The 18,673-nt window shown below is 41.9% G+C and overlaps 1 protein-coding gene across 4 annotated transcripts in view; it reads right to left on the bottom strand.

Annotated features, from left to right (window-relative positions):
* rcor3 (REST corepressor 3) overlaps positions 1 to 16,591 on the bottom strand; it is a 74,337-nt gene extending 57,746 nt beyond the window's left edge. Inside the window, exons 1-3 of one of the 4 annotated variants that reach the window (XM_068045093.1) lie at positions 16,274 to 16,572; positions 16,053 to 16,109; positions 931 to 1,008 (exon numbers count right to left, since the gene is read on the bottom strand). In XM_068045093.1, coding sequence (XP_067901194.1) covers positions 931 to 1,008; positions 16,053 to 16,109; positions 16,274 to 16,403 — 265 coding nt within the window. In that variant the 5' untranslated portion in view covers positions 16,404 to 16,572. Of the gene's footprint in view, positions 1 to 930; positions 1,009 to 15,984; positions 16,110 to 16,273 lie in introns of those variants that run through there. The other 3 variants (XM_068045091.1, XM_068045090.1, XM_068045092.1) reach the window with 3 other exon arrangements.
* Between the last annotated feature and the right edge of the window lie 2,082 nt (positions 16,592 to 18,673).

The following is an 18,673-nucleotide window of genomic DNA, read 5'->3' on the forward strand; positions in this document are numbered from 1 at the left end:
TAATGAGGTGTGAAAAGTTTACTGAATTGACCAAAACAGCTGACCCACTTCATGTGTTATAAACGGCGCCTATGTAATTCACTGGTGTCATTGCAAGTTTTAGGAACTGTGTTGCAATGTACGAAAAGCTGTACATCCAACACACACAGATTCATGCTTGGTTACCAATGCAAAAAACATCTTGAAATGTTAGATTCTTCTGAGTTGCAGCCTAAAACTGACAAGCGCAATCAAACCTGTCAAGATTCCTAACTAAACAATTAGTCTGAATGACCTGACCCTATGTTTACTTAACAATTAAACTTTGTTGCCTTAAAAGAGGCACAATTCTCCTGCTACAGCAATCGACATTGTGGATTACAACACACCCATCTTGCTACTTTGAACAATACGTTGGCAAATATATTAAATCATACATAATTAATTAATTCAATATCTTGCGCCTTAAAAGGACAAGAAGATTTAATTTTTAGGTACTTTGCAGCAGAAAATAGATGTATTTGTAAATATAAACCTAATTTATGCAAGTATAATTATAGGTAAATAAAAGTACTTTTTATTTGTGCATCTACCACTCTGGTATTGTAAGTTCAAAGTGCCCACAGCAGTCCATAAAATGTACATTATACTCATGAGTCCCTGTAAGGTTCCCTACTACTCTATAGGTTTCTAGTTAAACGTTCTAGTAGTATGGTCGAAACCGTATATTGCAATGTTTACTAAACCCTCTGATTGGTCATCGGCCTTGAGAATCTGGCCTACAGTTTCCAAAGGTCCTGGATTTTAGATCAAGTAATTATTTTCAGGAAGTAAAAATTTTAAAGTTTGAAGAATAATTTCATATATCGAGAAAATATTTGCTGAGATAGTATACAAGACAATTACCATAGTCTATAAGAAAGCAGAATAAATGATTATTAAATTACTTACACTTTACATCTGGAATGACATGATATGGAGACCAAACCAGCATACCACCAATTTCCTTGTCACTGTACTTTGCAGCACCTGAAAGAAAATTGAGTAAACAATTTTGAGATTAAGCTTATGAGAAACAGCTTTCAGACATCAAGACTGAGCCTTCTACAATCCATGCATGACTACCACATTCATGGAGTAATTTCTCCCTCCTACCAAGATGGACTTTTTATCTGCAGAGGTACAAATGCAATTCTGTATTTGCGCTTGTTACAAAACCTAATTGTAAATACACTATTTCATTTTTCTGTTAACTGCTGGAAATTTTAACTTAAGAATTCTCATTACTCAATTGGTAAAAGAATAAAACTAATACATACAGACCCATTGCGTGCCCCATCTATGCCAAGTTAAGTACGATCTTAGACAGCACAACAATGAGAGTGTTCAGTACCCTGAGGCAGGGAAGAAGACGACAGTTCAGCCAGGGTTCCCATTTATGTTCTGCTGGAAAGTGTGCATCTGGGAGTGTTTGATAAGGAATAACCTGCTGATACCCACCATCTAAGCTTATTTATGAAGAATGACCAATTGGACAAAGTAATGAAGTGTGTGCAGTGCTAACGGAACTATAATGCAGCAACAGTCAGCACTTTTAAGAGTAGCAAGAAGAAAATGGGAGGAAAAATATATTAAAAAATTTTAAACTCATTCACTTGAACATTACTACTGCAATGTTACATGCTTTACGTAGAATTACATAGGACATACAACACAGAAATTGGTCATTTGGCCCAACCAGTCCATGACAACGTTTATGCTCCATTTGAGCTTGTACCGGAGTAGAAGTGCCATCTGTTGTCTGTCCAGGACCAACAGCTAAAAAGGGAACAGCAATCCCAACTCAGTTGTTCTAACTAATGTATAATCTGATGCAAGTCAAATATGAGTCATTCAAGAGCTAACAGTTCCTAAAAATAATATCAAAATCTTCAAATTTGATTTAAATGGAAAAGATCAAGCAAATATTATCTTATTTTAAATGATGCAATATTTAACTGCACTCACCAACCAGTAACATTTGGTCATTAGATTTTCTTTAAAATAGGTTAAAATCTATTTTTCTGCTTAAATCAAATTCCCATTCAAAATATACTGTGAAACGTTGTCCAAAAGATTGTAAAATGGCAGACCTAACTAAGCCTTGGACTGTTAGAACTAAATGAAGTACTGAAATATTTCAAACAATGAATACTTCAATTTCAAAACAGTAAATAGTTTCAAAGGATTAGATGATGTAATTTGCAGTTAGCAAGCCATCTGAACCCTAAATTTCAGACACATGGGAACACCATCACCTCGAAGTCTCACACTATCCTGACTTAAATACATATTGCCATTCCTTCATAGTCATTGAGTCAAATTCTCTACCTAACAGCACTGTGGAGTACCTACATTACACGGACTGCAGCCGTTCAAGAAGGCAGCTCACCACCACCTTTTCCAGCCAGCCACTGTCACAAAAATAGCTCATGGGCACATCACTAGTATATGATCACACTCTCAGTAAATTATCAACCTTCTTCAACTTATCAATTGATAAGGTCATAGTAATTATCCAGTCAATTAAATGGAAAATGTTTCACATAAAACATATTGCCAAAAATTTGAAACTAGAAAAGGCCATTTGGTTCATTGAGCCCTGTCTTTGCAACAGATCATGTATGATTTGTCATGCAACTTAAAGGGCGTATTACGGTGAAAGTGTCAGAAGAAACGTGCATCTTTGTGACATTACATGCAAGTTACAAATATTAAAAGTGCTATTTAAATGCAAATTGCTGTTAACTTTGAGCCAATTTTTATTATGTTTGTAAGGTTTATCAATCAGTTTCACAAAGATGGTACTATTTAAATATCTGTCTTCTACAGGTGTAACTTCCAGCTGGGCTGAACATTCAACCACCAAAACAATTAATTGGCATAATACCCTTTCTGTATTTACCAACTGGTACTTGCTTCCTCTACAAGGTGTCATGATCCTGTTGGTTTTTTTTCGGGAAATATGCGGTGTGTCTTTAAGACAGTGAAGGATCAGTACTGCTTTAAGACAGCAAGATCAAAAGTTACCAAAGAAATTGCATCTTGGTTGCCCTGGATACAATCATACAGAGAGAGAGAACAAGCCAGCCGCAGATATTACCAAGGAAAGTGCATCTTGGTTGCCCTGGATACAACCATAGAGAGGGAGAACAAGCCAGCCACAAATGTTACCAAGGAAAGAGCATCTTGGTTGCCCTGGATACAACCAGTCAGAGACAGAGAACAGGAGATATAATGTTACCGTTTAACTTTGAAACTAGCTGAAAAAACTGGTTTTTGCAGAGACAGTTGAGAGACAGACACAGACAGACAGCTGTGCCGGCCTGTACTGAAGGAAATAGGAGAGCGCTCCCTCTCATTCTATTTAAATCCTATTTATTATACTCTCTGAAAATTTTAAAGAAGCTTCATCCAGATTAGTTTCATGAAAAAAAAAATTACTTTGACTACTGAACTGTAATTGCTGTGTTCATTGCTGGAAAGAACAACAGTTTGATGCTTCAACTACTGAACGATTATTCCCGAACTGTCTACTGATGAACTGTTTTCCTTTCCTCATCAGACCCTGGAAGATTGCGAGTGGACTTTGAATCAGAGGACTGTTTTGTCAGGAAGCGTAAATCTGAAAGTACTTTATTGTTATTCCTGTTTTTTAAATGTTATTTTATCTTTGTAGTGTTTAAGATTTTAGTATTTTTTCTAATGAACAGTTAGTTTGTTGATATCTAAAGATACCTGGTTTGGTTCGCCTCATTCAGGGGTTAATAGATTATTCAATTCGGCTGTGGCTTTTTTTAATTTGGGAAAGCTTAAAGAGATATGTTATGTGATCTGTGCAGTGACGGGGACTGAATTGACACTGTGTTGCTCCCACCGCAATCCGAATCATATATTTTGATTGGGGGCATTGTTTTGAGCAGTTGTGCCATAACAAAGGTAATGGTGAAATTAGTCCATCTACTCAAACTACTATCACCAGAACATGAACATGTTGGATTAAATACAGAAGTCAGGATAGCCAGGCTGTATTGACAAAGCTGTTTTCAGAGACAGACCGAACCACCCAAACACATATGCAAAGTTCCAGAAATGGCAAAAAAGGGCCATATTGATTTTTAAACAATTCTCATTTATTACTGTCAGCCGTTGTTCAGTAACACTGTTGTTTCTGAGCCAGGTGGTTGTGGGTTCAAGACCCACTCCAGAGACTGGGGCACATAATCTAACTGTCACTATATTTCAAGTGAGATGCTAAACGGAGGCCCGGTCTGCCCCTTGAGGTTGACCTGCAAAGTAGCAGAGTCCTAGCCAATATTTATATAAGGATAGTGCAGGAAGTGAAGATGACGTAGATCAGTCGTGGCAGAGCAGACTTGAAGGGCCAAATGGCCTAATCTTGTTCCTATTTCTTATTACAACCCATATTGAAAGTTTCAGTTATAACTATCAAAATAAGCTGCTCCCTCCTTGGTTCAGGTTAATCTACAATCCCAGCTAACTTAGCCCAGACTCCATCCCCAGCCTAGTGGAAACAGAGAAAAAAAGAGGGAACTAGCACTCCTGTTCCTGATTGCTTTCCAGTAATCCCCATGCATGCCAGCTGACAAGTGAACTGCACTGTGCTGTGATGAGTTAGATGGTTTATAGCTTCCTGGTTCTCCTTGTCCCACCTCCTCCCCCACACACTCACTCATTCTGGTTGACACCTGTCACTTTAGTAAGTTACTGTAAAGATACTACTGAATTGTCCCACAACATGCACTATCTCTCAAAAGAAAAAAACAGAAACAAGTCTTTTTAACTAATACCACCCATTAGTGAAACATGGGAAAACTGTATTCTGAAACATAAGTTTCCCTCCAATAAAGAATTTTTTTGTATCCTAGTTGTTTTTATTAAGTTTTGTTCACCAGCACTTCCCAAACCCGCGACCTCTACCACCTAAAAGCATAAGCACAGCAAGTGCATGGGAACACCACCCCCACCTCCAGGTTCACCACTAAGTCACACACCATCTTGACTTGGAACTATATTGCCATTGCTTCATCGTTACTGGGTCAAATTCCTGGAACTCCCCACACAACACCACTGTGAGAGTACCTTCACCATATGGACAGCAGCGGTTCAAGGCAGCAGTTCACCACCACCTTCTCAAGGGCAAGTAGGGATATGCAATAAATACTAGCCTTGCTAGCAAACACTCACATCTTGTGAATGAATAGGTTAAAAATGTATATATACCAGCAACCTACTGCCCAGTCCCTTACACTCAAAATACTTACAATTATATCATATCACCATTCATTTAAATAAAGTCCTAACTAACATTCTCATTAAAAGATCATCCCTACCCCAAAGAAATTTGGGAAGAGGACCAAAAAGGCAAACAATCCACTGCAAGACCCTAGAAGCTGCTCTAGGCCCTCTACAAAGCCACCCAAACATCTCTATTGTTAAGTCCTTCACAATATTCTCCAACAGCCTCATGCATCCATGGTGGTGGCTGACAATATTGAAAATGCTGGTCCCTTTAATAAAACAGGACTCATTTCAGTGTTAATAGAGAGCAGGTGATGCTCATTATAGTTTTGCATTTAAGGGCTGGGTTTTTGGTCAGCTGGGGGAGTTGGCTCTGGACAGAGAGTTAGTCCAGAAGGAAAATGGGAATTGATGTTTGGATTGAACTATGAATTGCCAATAGAAGAGTTGTGGATCAGAGACTATCATTGGCTTCCTCATTTTGGTGACTGGACATTTGCCTATTTAATATGGTAGCAGAGGATTAACTTTAATCTCTTCAGATGGGAATATAAAGAAAAAACATAGTTTCTTTCTCTAACCAAAGCAAGGCTCCTGGTGGCTTTTGGGGTGAAATAGCTGAATTATGCTGCAGGCTCTTGAACTATGATTACCCGCTGGTCTTTTTGGAATTGGAACCATATGAACAATGGAAGAATGAGGTGGAAATGTGGACTCTGGTCTTTTCCCTAACCAAGAGGAAGCAAGGTATGGCTTTGTCTTTACCAGGAAAAAGCAAGATTAGAAATAAAATATTTTTGGAACTGAACGTTACTGACTTGGATACTGAAGAGCGATTGCCAATTCTAAAACAATTTATGGACAAGTTTTACAGAAAAAGATGATTTGTTGGAAACCTATGAGGCATGTTGATTTTTGATAAATTTAAGAAGATGGACAATCAGTCCATGGAAGAATGTGTCATGGAATTTGATGGGATATATAATAGACTAAAAAAATTCAGTCTAGAAATTCCTGAGTCTGTGCTTGTGTTCAAATTGTTAGACTGTGCACAGATCTCATAGACTTTTGGTTCTGACAGGGGTTCAATTCCATGGTAAAGAATCTTTTTGAGCAAATGACTGCAGCCCTAAAGAAATTTTTGGGAAAACCATTGTTTTCAGCTACCTTCATGTCACAAATTGGAAATTCTGCAGTGATATAGAGGACTCCATGATTACTGGCGCTCAAAATTGATGGCAGCCTAATTGCGGGCACTTGTACAGAGGGACAGTTGCTGAAGACCTTTTTGAAGTGGGTTGCACTTTTGATAGAATTCCAGAGATGTGCAGGGAGTGGTTAATAAGTGTTTTCAAGGAATTGTCCTAGAACCAGGAATCGAGTATTTCAAGTGACTCATCTGGACGGTTCTGATGAATATGATCATGATGAATGACATAACAATATCATATTGGTGACTGAAAATTTGAGTCGGGTCATGAGCATTTTGGTTGCTGACTTATTCAATTTTGTGATATTAGACAGTGGATGTACCTCAACAGAGTGTACAGTTGATTGGCTGAACTGTTACCTGGAATCCCTTGACAAGGCAGATAGAAGTACGGTTAGAGAATATGAAAGTGCTACTTTCTTTAGGTTTGGAGACGATAATATGTTAACATCTTTAAAGAGAGTGGTCCTCCTGTGTGAAATAGCAGGAATGCATCACTTCTTCAGCACTGATATGGTTCAGAGTGACATACGGCTGTTGAGTAAATCTTCGATGAAAAAGCGAAGATGAGATTGAACATGGAGAATGACAAAGCATTTGTCTTTGGTAAAGTGGTAAATTTACAGTTCACTGGATCAGGACATTATTGTATTCCATTGAGGAAACCAAGAGTTTCTCGCCAAGAAGTACTAATGATGTCTGGAGATAAGAGTCTGGCTAACTAGGAGAATTATCTAGAAGTTGCACAGACAATTTGCCCATCTTTCATAGCAGAAGTTAAAGCTATTACTAAAGAATGCTGGAGTTGTGGATAAAGAAAGCTACTCCCTTGTTGAACAAATCACATCCCATTGTGACATGTGTATTAAATATCAGAAGACACCGCCATGCCCACTTGTGAGTGTCCCATTAGCTTAGGAATTTGATGAAAGGGTGGCCGTGGATCTGAAAGTGTGGGACAGAGATCATGGTATTTATATGTTGCATTTGCTGATTTAACGTAACTAGGTTCAATATATCTACAGTAATAAACAACAAAGACAATAGTGGATAAAGTTGTGAAAAATTGAATTGGTACAGGTCTTGGAATGCCAGCAAAATTTCTGACTTTTTTTTAACTGAGGGGAATTTGAAAATGATTTGAGTTTAGGGATATGTGTGAGAACTTAAATAGTGTAGTTATGAACACTGCTGCAGAAAGTCCATTCAGCAATGGATTGTGTAAGAAATCCTGGGATAGTCGATGACATGTTACACAAAATACTGGCAGATCAACCGAACTGTAAGCTACAAACTGCTCAGGTGTGGGCAGTACGTGCAAAAAAATTGTTTACTAATGGCGGTGGGGTATAGCTCATTCCAATTGGTATACAGCTGTAATCCAAAATTGGAACGACTATTTAGCTCTACTTTCTCAGCTTTCCTAAATGCGCTACATGCTGGCAGGAGAGCATTTTATCCAAGCTGAAGTATCTGAAGAAATTCAGAGCATTAAGACATCGCATAACACTGTCTTGGGAAGACTTTTTAGTTCTGCATATCATCTTTTATAAGCGAGAAGGGCATAGGGAGTGAAAAGGTCTGGGAAAAGTTATCGGATGTGATGGGAAAATTTTAGTAATGCATGAGAATCAAACCATAAAAGTACGAAGCCCAGGTATGTCCTGTACACAAAGCAGGACAAGTCTAACCCGGCCAATTACCGCCCCATCAATCTACTTTCAATCATCAGTAAAGTGATGGAAGGTGTCATCAACAGTGCCATCAAGCAGCACTTGCTTAGCAATAACCTGCTCCGTTTGGGTTCCACCAGGGCCACTCAGCTCCTGACCTCATTACAGCCTTGGTTCAAACATGGACAAAAGAGCTGAACTCCAGAGGTGAGGTGAGTGACTGACTACCCTTGACATCAAGGCAGCATTGGACTGAGTATGGCATCAAGGAGCCCTATCAAAACTGGAGTCAATGGGAATCGGGGGGGAAACTCTCTGCTGGTTGGAGTCATACCTAGCACAAAGGAAGATGGCTGTGGTTGTTGCAGTTCAATCATCTGAACTGCAGGAGTTCCTCAAGGTAGTGCCCTAGGCCCAACCATCTTCAGCTTCTTCATCAATGACCTTCCTTCAATCATAAGGTCAGAAGTGGGGATGTTCGCTGATTGCACCATGTTCACCATTCGTGACTCCTCAGATACTGAAGCAATCCGTATAGAAATGCAGCAAGACCTGGACAATATCCAGGCTTGGGCTGATCAGTGGCAAGTAACATTTGCACCACACAAGTGCCAGGCAATGACCACCTCCAGCAAGAGAGAATCTAACCATCTCCCCTTGACATTCAATGGCATTACCATCGCTGAATCCCCCACTATCAACATCCTAGGGGCTACCATTGACCAGAAACTGAACTGGAGTAGCCATATATATACCATGGCTACAAGAGCAGGTCAGAGGCTAGGAATCCTGTGGCGGGTAACTCACCTCCTGACTCCCCAAAGCCTGTCCACCATCTACAAGGCACAAGTCAGGAGTGCGATGGAATACTCTCAACTTGCCTGGATGGGTGCAGCTCCAACAACACTCGAAGCTCGACACCATCCAGAACAAAGCAGCCTGCTTGATTGGCACACCATCCACAAACATTCACTCCCTCCACCACTGACGCAGTGGCAGCAGTGTGTACGATCTACAAGATGCAATGCACCAAGGCTCCTTAGACAGCACCTTCCAAACCCATAACCTCTACCACCTTGAAGGACAAGAGCAGCAGCTGCATGGGAGCATCACTACCTGCAAGTTCCCCTCCATGTCACACAGCATCCTGACTTGGAACTATATTGCCATTCCTTCACTGTCGCTGGGTCAAAATCCCTTCCTAACAGCACTGTGGGTGTACCTACCTCACGGACTGCAGTGGTTCAAGAAGACAGCTCACCACCACCTTATCCAGGGCAATTAGGGATGGGCAATAAATGCTGGCATAGCCAGTGACGCCCACATCCCATGAATGAATAAAAAACATTGTTTGCAGGTACTAGGGATGCATTATGAATTTTCCAACACAGAACATGGGAGAAAGTGATCATGAGGCACCATTTACATCGCATACCCATGCATTTTGCGATTATGAGCCAGAGGGACGGGATCTGAGAGATCAAAAAATAGATACTGATGCACATACTGTTCAGGAAGAGCAAAAAGAAGCCATCTCATCCAGGGATCAGTTGCCCAAAGTAGTTTCCTGGGTGGTGTACTGGCCAGCGGGGTCCGATAACTAACTGGAGGGAGGCTACAATAGTTGGACAAGCAGGGAAGTCTACAGGCAAATACAAAAATTAGTTAAATGTCCAAGAAGAGGGACAAGAAGTGAAAGCCATGGATTGGCAAACAAGAGTTCAAGAATGGAGAACGAGAAAATGTAGCTGAAGTTCAGATAATGATTCAGGAGATGTGTCTGGGAGGAGAAAAAGATAGTGTACAGTAGAGAAGACATCAAACATTTTGACAGGGGTAGTCCAGAGAGCTCAACATGAGGCAATGGTGTCGCCAAGATGGTGTAGAACCTTCTTTGGATAAGGTCAGAAGCAGAAGTCCCCATGATCAGGGAGTGTCTGTAGCCACTAATATGGGATATATTCAAGGGTTGTGAATAGGGGCCTCACTTTTTTTTTTTTTCTCTCTCCGTGATCTGTACAGAAAAAGTTCTACCCGATTGGGTCCTGTAAGGCCAAGGCTCAGTTGGTGGCCAGAGGTTTTGAGGAGTGCTGGGGGCTACAGATATCAGGGTAGACTCTCCCACAGTAAGAAGATTTTTTTTTTTTTTTTTTTTTTGGAGGGTCTTTTTGGCTATTTTAGCAACCTATTCTTGGAGGTGCAAGACCATTTAATATAAAGCGGCTTTCCTTCAGGGTGACCTGCTTCAGAGGGAAGTGTTTCTCCAGCCTCCAAACGAAGCATCAGCCATAAAAGGTAAGTTCTGGAAGTTGAATGATGCTTCCCAGGAATGGTATTTTTTGGTGAGGGCAATTCTATTAGTTAAGGTGTTCAACTTCAGGCAGACCCTACAATGTTTTATTGGCACTATAATGGAAAACTTTCAGATATCTTTATGATGCATGTGGATGATTTTTTTGTGGGGTGGTACTTATGAGTTTGAAAAGAATGTTATTCATCGAATTATGGCAATTTAAAATTGGCATTCAAGCTTCTGGGGTTTTTAAATATGTGGGTTTGGAGATCGACATGAGTCAGATGTAGTTTTACATCAACATTCTTTCTTGGAAAATGTTACACCCATCACAATTGGCCGCACCAGATCGGAACAAAGCCGCAGCTGCATCCAAGGATAAAATGGAACAGTTGAGGAGTCCTGTCAACAGTTCCAGTGGCTAGCATCACAGCCAAGACCAGATGCAAGTTTTGATGTGCTAGAACCTAAGTCTTGTGATGAAACATCCTAAAGCTGAAGACATCCTGAAGGAAAACAAAACTTTAAAAAAATTAAAAATAGAAGTGTATGCTGAAGTTCCCTGCTTTGGATGATCCCAAAAGTATGAAATTAATCATTTTTAGTGATGCCTCACATGCAAACCTTGGTGATGGATTTTCCAGTGCAGGAGGGTTTGTGGGAGAGAATGGGAAAAGTTGCCCATTGGCACGGGAGGCCCAGAAAATAAGAGTGGTGAACAGCACACTAGTTGCTGAAACTCTTGCACTTGTGGATGCTGTTGATATGGCATTATTTGTCCAAGATCTTGGAAGAAACTTTATATTTATTAAAAAAAAACTGAAAAGACAATACAAATTGAATGTTCCATAGATAATCGAACCCTGTGGGATAACATACATTTGACAGAGCATAAATGAAAAAAGGCTGAGGATAGACATAGCCAGTTTAAAGCAAATGTTGGAAAGGAAAGATCTCTAAGCTAAGATGGGTAAATTCTAGTCATCAACTATCAGACTGTTTCACTAAGAGGAATGCCTCTCCTGAAAAGTTGTTGACTGTTCGAGAAGGAGGATATCTCTATGTAACATTTTGATAATCTAAATCTTTTTTATATGTATACACTTATCTGTACAGTTTTTTCTTTAAAGGGAATCTGACGATATTGAAAATGTTGGTCCCTTTAATTAAAAAGACTCATTTCAATGTTAGACAGGTGATGCTCATTTTATAGTTTTACATTAAGGGCTGGGTTTTTGGCCAGTTGGGGAGTTGCCTCTGGACAGTTAGTCCAGAAGGAAAGAGTGGGAACTGATTGGACTGAATTATGAATTGCCAATAAAACAGTTGTGGATCAGAGACTGTCATAGGCTTCCTCATTTTGGTGACTGGACATCTGCCTATCTAACAATGGCTTTCTTCCTGACCTCCTATATACTTGAGGCAATTTCTCTTCTCCCTGTCAATGAAGTTGGCCTTTTCCTTCAGCTTGGGACTTCCAACTTCAAGTTCCCCCTCTTATTTCAGTAGTAGAAGCTTCCTTTCATCAAGGTATCTGCCCCGCTTCATTTGCCTTCCACTACAACTGAGGCAACCATAAGAACCACCACGTTACATTACCAGATACTACACTGCCATCCACAAATCAAAATAGAATGAAAAAACATTGTCAATCTGCAACCAGAAAATAAACATTGGGCTCGAGTGATGAAACGTAATTGTGTGAATCATCTGGCAATTATCTATCCATATGATAAGCAAGTGTTCAGTCTTAGCCTGTGTATATAACCTCCCAGAAAATGTGATTTTAAAAATTTAGGCTGAGCAATGGAGCAAAACTAATATAGGGAATAATAAAAGGTCAATAGTGAATAAAGATGTTTACAGTCCACAAAAATATATGTAAGGAATTAAACACTTAAGAAATATTTACCATTTAGTCTTCTCTCTCTTTGATTTGTGGTGGAGATTGTATTTATAATGAGTAGTTTTTTAAAAGTCACAAGATAATCCAATATATACCATTTATATATGCTAAATCAGGCAATGCATTTAGCCATGATAGGTAGCAATGGAAGAAATTGATTTACAATTATATGTACAGGTTGCCACTACTTAGACTCTGACCTAATGAATTTGCATGTAGGCCACATCCCCAATACAGACTAATGCAACACACTATGTGCAAGTTCACATTACATGGAATCTTCTGTATTTATGTTCTAATTCTGAAATCTATTATATTTACACATTTAAAAAGCTGTTTAATAGTTTGTATTTTAATGCTTTGACAAAATACATGTTCGTGCGGCATGTCTATTCAGATTGTTTTTGGCAATTGTATCCAAGGGATTGGGGGGGGGGGGATTTAAAATTGACTCCGACTATGACTCAAAGTATTGGACACACTGTCGGTACTTAAAGTTGTACTCCAGGGAAAATGTTGTCACTGAGACGGAGCTGAACATGCAGCCAACAAAATCGGAACTCCATGATGCCATTGATTCTCTAGCCAGCGGAAAAGCCCCTGGGAAGGACAGCACTACCCCTGAAATAATCAAGAGTGCCAAGCCTGCTACACTTTTGCAGCACTCTACGAACTGCTTTGCCTGTGCTGGGACAGGGAGCAGTACCACAGGACATGCGCGATGCCAATATCATCACCCTCTAAGAACAAGGGTGACTGCAACAACTACCGTGGAATCTCCCTGCTCAGCATAGTGGGGAAGGTCTTCGCTCAAGTCGCTTTAAACAGGCTCCAGAAGCTGGCTGAGTGTGTCTACCCTGAGGCACATTGTGGCTTTCAAGCAGAGAGATCCACCATTGACCTGCTGTTCTCCCTTCGCCAGCTACAGGAGAAATGCTGTGAACAACAGATGCCCTTCTACGTTGCTTTCATTGATCTCACCAAAGCCTTTGACCTCATCAGCAGACGTGGTCTCTTCAGACTACTAGAAAAGATTGGATGCCCACCAAAGCTACTAAGTATCATCACCTCATTCCATGACGATATGAAAGGCACAATTCAGCATAGCGACACCTCATCAGACCCCTTTCCAATTCTGAGTGGCATGAAACAGGGCTGTGTTCTCGCACCCACAGTTTGGGATCATCTCCCTGATGCTTTCACATGCATTCATGTCTTCAGAAGAAGGAGTTTTCCTCCACACAATCAGGTGGCAGGTTGTTCAACCTTGCCCGTCTCAGAGCAAAGACCAAAGTACGGAAAGTCCTCATCAGGGAACTCCTCTTTGCTGACGATGCTGCATTAACATCGCAGTGTCTGCAGAGTCTCATCAACAGGATTGCGGCTGCCTGCAACAAATTTGATCTTACATCAGCCTCAAGAAAACGAACATCATGGGACAGGACGTCAAATGCTCCATCCATCAATATCGGCGACCACACTCGAAGTGGTTCAAGTTCACCTACCTAGGCTCAACTATCACCAGTAACCTGTCTCTTGATGCAGAAATCAACAAGTGCATGGGAAAGGCTTCCACTGCTATGTCCAGACTGGCCAAGAGTGTGGGGAAAATGGCGCACTGTCATGGAACACAAGTCCGAGTGTTTCAAGCCTGTGTCCTCCGTACCTTGCTCTATGGCAGCGAGGCCTGGACAACATATGTCAGCCAAGAGCGATGTCTCAATTCATTCCATCTCCGCTGCCTCCGGAGAATCCTTGGCATCAGGTAGCAGGACCGTATCTCCAACACAGAAGTCCTCGAGGTGGCCGACATCCCCAGCATATACACCCTACTGAGCTAGCGGCGCTGGAGATGACTTGGCCATGTGAGCCGCATGGAAGATGGCAGGATCCCCAAGGACACATTGTACAGCGAGCTCATCACTGGTATCAGACCCACCGGCCATGTCTCCACTTTAAAGTTGTCTGCAAACGCGACATGAAGTTCTGTGACACTGATCACAAGTCGTGGGCGTCAGTTGCCAATGATTGCCTTTATGGCTGCCCGCCAGCTCTGGCAGGGCTTAAGTGTGGCGCATCAAAGAGACTTAGCAGTTGGCAGGAAAAAAAGACAGAAGGGCAAGGGGAGAGCCAACTGTGTAACAGCCCCTACAACTAATTTTATCTGCAGCACTTGTGGAAAAGTCTGTCACTCTAGAATTGGCCTTTATAGCCACTCCAGGCACTGCTTCACCAAACCACTGCCCACCTCTAGGCGCTTACCTATTGTCTCTCGAGAGACAATAGGTGCCAAAGAAGAAGACTTAAAAGTTGATCAAACACCAAGACCAAATGAGATGCATCCAAGGATACTGAGGAAGTGAGTGGAAATTGTGAAGACGCTGGCCATAATTTTCCAGTCTTCGTTAGATGCAGGGGTGATGCCAGAGGACTGCCGAATTGCAAACGTTATCTTTTGCACTCTATTTTTGAGCAAGGGTGCAAGTCCAGCAACTACATGCCAGTCAGTTTAACCTTGGGGGATGATTCTAGAAACAACAATTCGGGACTGGCAAAGGTAGTGAATTAAACACTAAATTAAAAGCAAAATACTTGTGTGAACTTTTGCCAGTTCTGATGAAAGGTCACTGACCTGAAACATTAACTCTGCTGCCAGACCTGCTGAATAGTACCAGCAATTTTTTTTAATTTCAGATTTCCAGCATCTGCAGTATTTTGCTTTTATTGGAGAAGTTGGAACTGTTATCATGGGAGACAGTTGAGAGGAGATTTGATGAATGTATTCAAAAGCATGAGGGGTCTGGATAAAGTAGATAGAGAAAAACTGTTCCACTGGTGGAAGGAGCGAGAACAAGAGGGCACAGATTTAGGATAACTGGCAAAAGAAGCAATGGCGCCTTGTGGAAAAACCTCTTTCCCACAGTGAGTGGTTAGGATCTGGAATGTACTGCCTGCGAGCATAGTGGAGCCAGGTTCAATCGGGACACGCAAGAGCGAATTGAAACATTATCTGAAAAGGAAGAATGTGCAGGGCTACGGGGAGAAGGCAGAGCAGTGCCACTAGGTAAATTCCCCTTTGAAATGCCAGTGCAGACACAAATGACCTATTTCTGTATTGTAATAATTCTATGATGCAGAGTACCAATGCAAAAAAAACTTCAGCAAAAAATGCAAAAGGAACAAAAATAGTTAGCAATTTAAAAAAAATAGCTGATCGTCAGCTAGGGCTCAATGGCAATGGAGAGTAATCACCACACAGGCGGCGGCAGTAGCAGAAGTTCGAGTTTCAGCAGCCTCGTTCCAAGCTGGACCTGAGTGCGCATGCTCAGGCCTCCGGGCCCGAGTGCGCACGCTCAGCCTCCCAGCCTATTTAAAGAGCTCATTTCCTGCCTCAGTATCGCCGCCATTCAGAGCCCTCATCCCATCGCCCCCCCTCAAAACTCATGGCAGAGGCACCAAGAAAGTCGCTTGGTTTACTCCTCGGACTGACCTGACCAGCTCGAGCATTTAAACGGAGAGTGTCTCTCCGCCCTCCACCCCCCCCCCCCCCCCCTTCCAATCCGGCACTCGGAGGAAGCGCGAGGGGTCACATACACCCAGAGTCGAGGCTAACTACCCTCACCTTCAGTTCTAGAACAATCTAGGGTCACATCAATAAACAAATATCATCGATTACGGATGATTCTTTACCGGGGTTAAAATCTGGAATGGATGCCTGATAGTCAGAGCCCACTCGCATTCCGACATCTGTAACAATAACAAGGGAAAAAAAACGATAAAAACACATTAAGATGATGCAAAATAAAAATAAAAACCAACAGCGTCCAACTACTGACGCCGATTAACTTGAGATTTAAAGAATCCAACGTCTACAAATGAAGTTTTTTTTTTTGAATAGCGTTCGAGGCTACCACCGTGCTCGTCGTCGCTGCCACTCTCCTCGGAGTAATGTCCATTAGAAGAGGCTCCTGCAGGGCTCTTGGTGCCGTTTGATCGGCCTTTCCCCAGGTATTCCGACCCTTTCTCCATCATCCCGGGCATTGCAAATTTTAAAGGAGAAAATTGCAACTCGGGGGCTGTTGGAAACGAAAACAATAAAAGGCCCACAGGGGAGGGGGGGAAAGAGGATGGCAGCGAAACTTGTTTAGCGCGGATGTGGATGAACAAGCAGAGCGCCGGCTCACAGCTCACAACAACTGGCAGGCAGCCTGAGCACCGCGACGGAGGTCACACCGCACCTCACTCCCCTCCCCCTTGTCCCCCACCCCCTCTCTCACCGCTGCCCCCGCTTAAACCCCGTCCCCGGGCGCCCGCTGCGCACAACTCGGACCCGTCCCAGCAAATTGCCGCCAAGCATTCGCTGGGTACGGCGATGGCCCTTTCCCACAATCGACTCTCGCACTCTTTTTTTTCTCTCGCTCGCTCCCTTACCGCGGAGGACGGAGCTGTCACTGTGCTCGTCAGCGGTGAAACGGCCCTTTAAAAAAAAACACACACACACAAACACAAAAGAGTAAGCTTCATGAGTTCTTTTTCTCCCCCACTTGATCAACCAATGTTATGTACATGGTTACTAATTCAGCTGGATAGAAAATACAGCTGTCCGAGCCTATATATTTTAACTATCTTCTTTGGCCTCCTTGTCTCGAGAGACAACGGGGTAAGCGCCTGGAGGTGGTCAGTGGTTTGTGGAGCAGTATATTAACTATATATACCGCTTTAACAGAACAGTACTGACGTGCAGTGTAAATTCTCTACATGTGTAGGAAGGAAATGGAAAATTAAATCTAAAATAAATTAGAGATGTAAAACTATGAAAGGCAAAGAATAAAAAAAAGTAAGCCTGCATTGAAATACTGAAAATGTGACTACTTTCTCAGTTGCAGGAGATCAATTGGGACACCACAGAAAGACAGTGCTCTTTACAGGAATTTGTTGTCAAATTCACATACCAGTGTTTTTCGCCGCACAAGTATCAGGCAATGACCATCTCCAACAACAGAGCATCTAACTTTCTCCCTTCACATTCAACAGCATTACCATTGCCGAATCCTCCACTGTCAACATCCTGGGGGCTACCATTGACCAGAAGCTGAACTGGAGTAGCCATATAAATACTGGCTACAAGAACAGGTCAGAGACTGGGAATTCTGTGGCAAGTAACCCACCTCCTGACTCCCCAAAGCCTGTCTACCATCTACAAGGCACAAGTCAGGAACGTGATGGAATACTCTCCACTTGGCTGAATGAGTGCAGCTCCAACAACACTCAGGAAGCTCGACACCTTCCAGGACAAAACAGCCTGTTTGATTAGCACCCCATCCACCGCCTTAAACATTCACTCCTTCCACCACCGACGCACAGTGGCAGTGCACTGCAGCAACTCGTCAAGGCTCCTTCGACAGCCCCCTCCAAACCCGCGACTTCTACCACCTAGAAGGTCAAGGGCAGTAGATGCATGGGAACCTGCAAGTTTCCCTTCAAGTCACACACCATCCTGACTTGGAAATGGATCACCGTTCCTTCATTGTCACTGAGTCAAAAGCCTGGAACTCCCTCTCTACCTGCACTGTGGCTGTACCTGCACTAGATGGACTGAAGCAGTTTAAGAAGGCAGCTCACCACCACCTTCTCAAGGGCAATTAGGGATGGGCAACAAATATTAGCCTTGCCAGCAATACCCACATCCCATGAAAGAATTTAAAAAATCACTTCCCAACACTTATGTTCTGCCCACTGTGAAAATTAAAATAGTTGAATGAATTTTCTTGCATTCGACAATGTTAACAAAAAAACGGAAGTGTGCTAACTTTAACTCTTAACAACTATTTTGCTAAAATTGTCAAATGGAGAAAAATACACCCTTTTTTTTTTTACAATTTTCATTATCATTATTCATTCTAACTAACTCATTCCCCATCCCCAAATCAGTCTGTTCAACAAATAAAGCTATGAACTGGGTGCCAGTCTTGGCTGAGTGTTGGACTCTCACCTTTAATCCTGAAGTTTAAGGCTCTGAAGCCTCAGAAGTGAGCCTTGAGCACATAGGCTTACACTTCACTGTGGTACTGATTGTCAAAACTTGTAGAATAATGGACTTTTTGCAAATGGATGCCCATATTGGCAGCATAGTGAAATGTAGCTGTTCATTACTGACGTTGCTAGAAACGTCTCCGTTTATGGCATCATTGCAGGGGCTCAGACTGACTCCAATACACAATTTAGCAGGAGCAATTGACTACATCCTTAAAGCTGTTTGTGCCTGAATATGTGCATTAATCATTGAGATTTACATATAATAAATTGGAAAA

The sequence above is a fragment of the Heterodontus francisci genome, chromosome 13, assembly GCF_036365525.1.
Source record: "Heterodontus francisci isolate sHetFra1 chromosome 13, sHetFra1.hap1, whole genome shotgun sequence".
Taxonomy (NCBI): Eukaryota; Metazoa; Chordata; class Chondrichthyes; order Heterodontiformes; family Heterodontidae; genus Heterodontus; species Heterodontus francisci.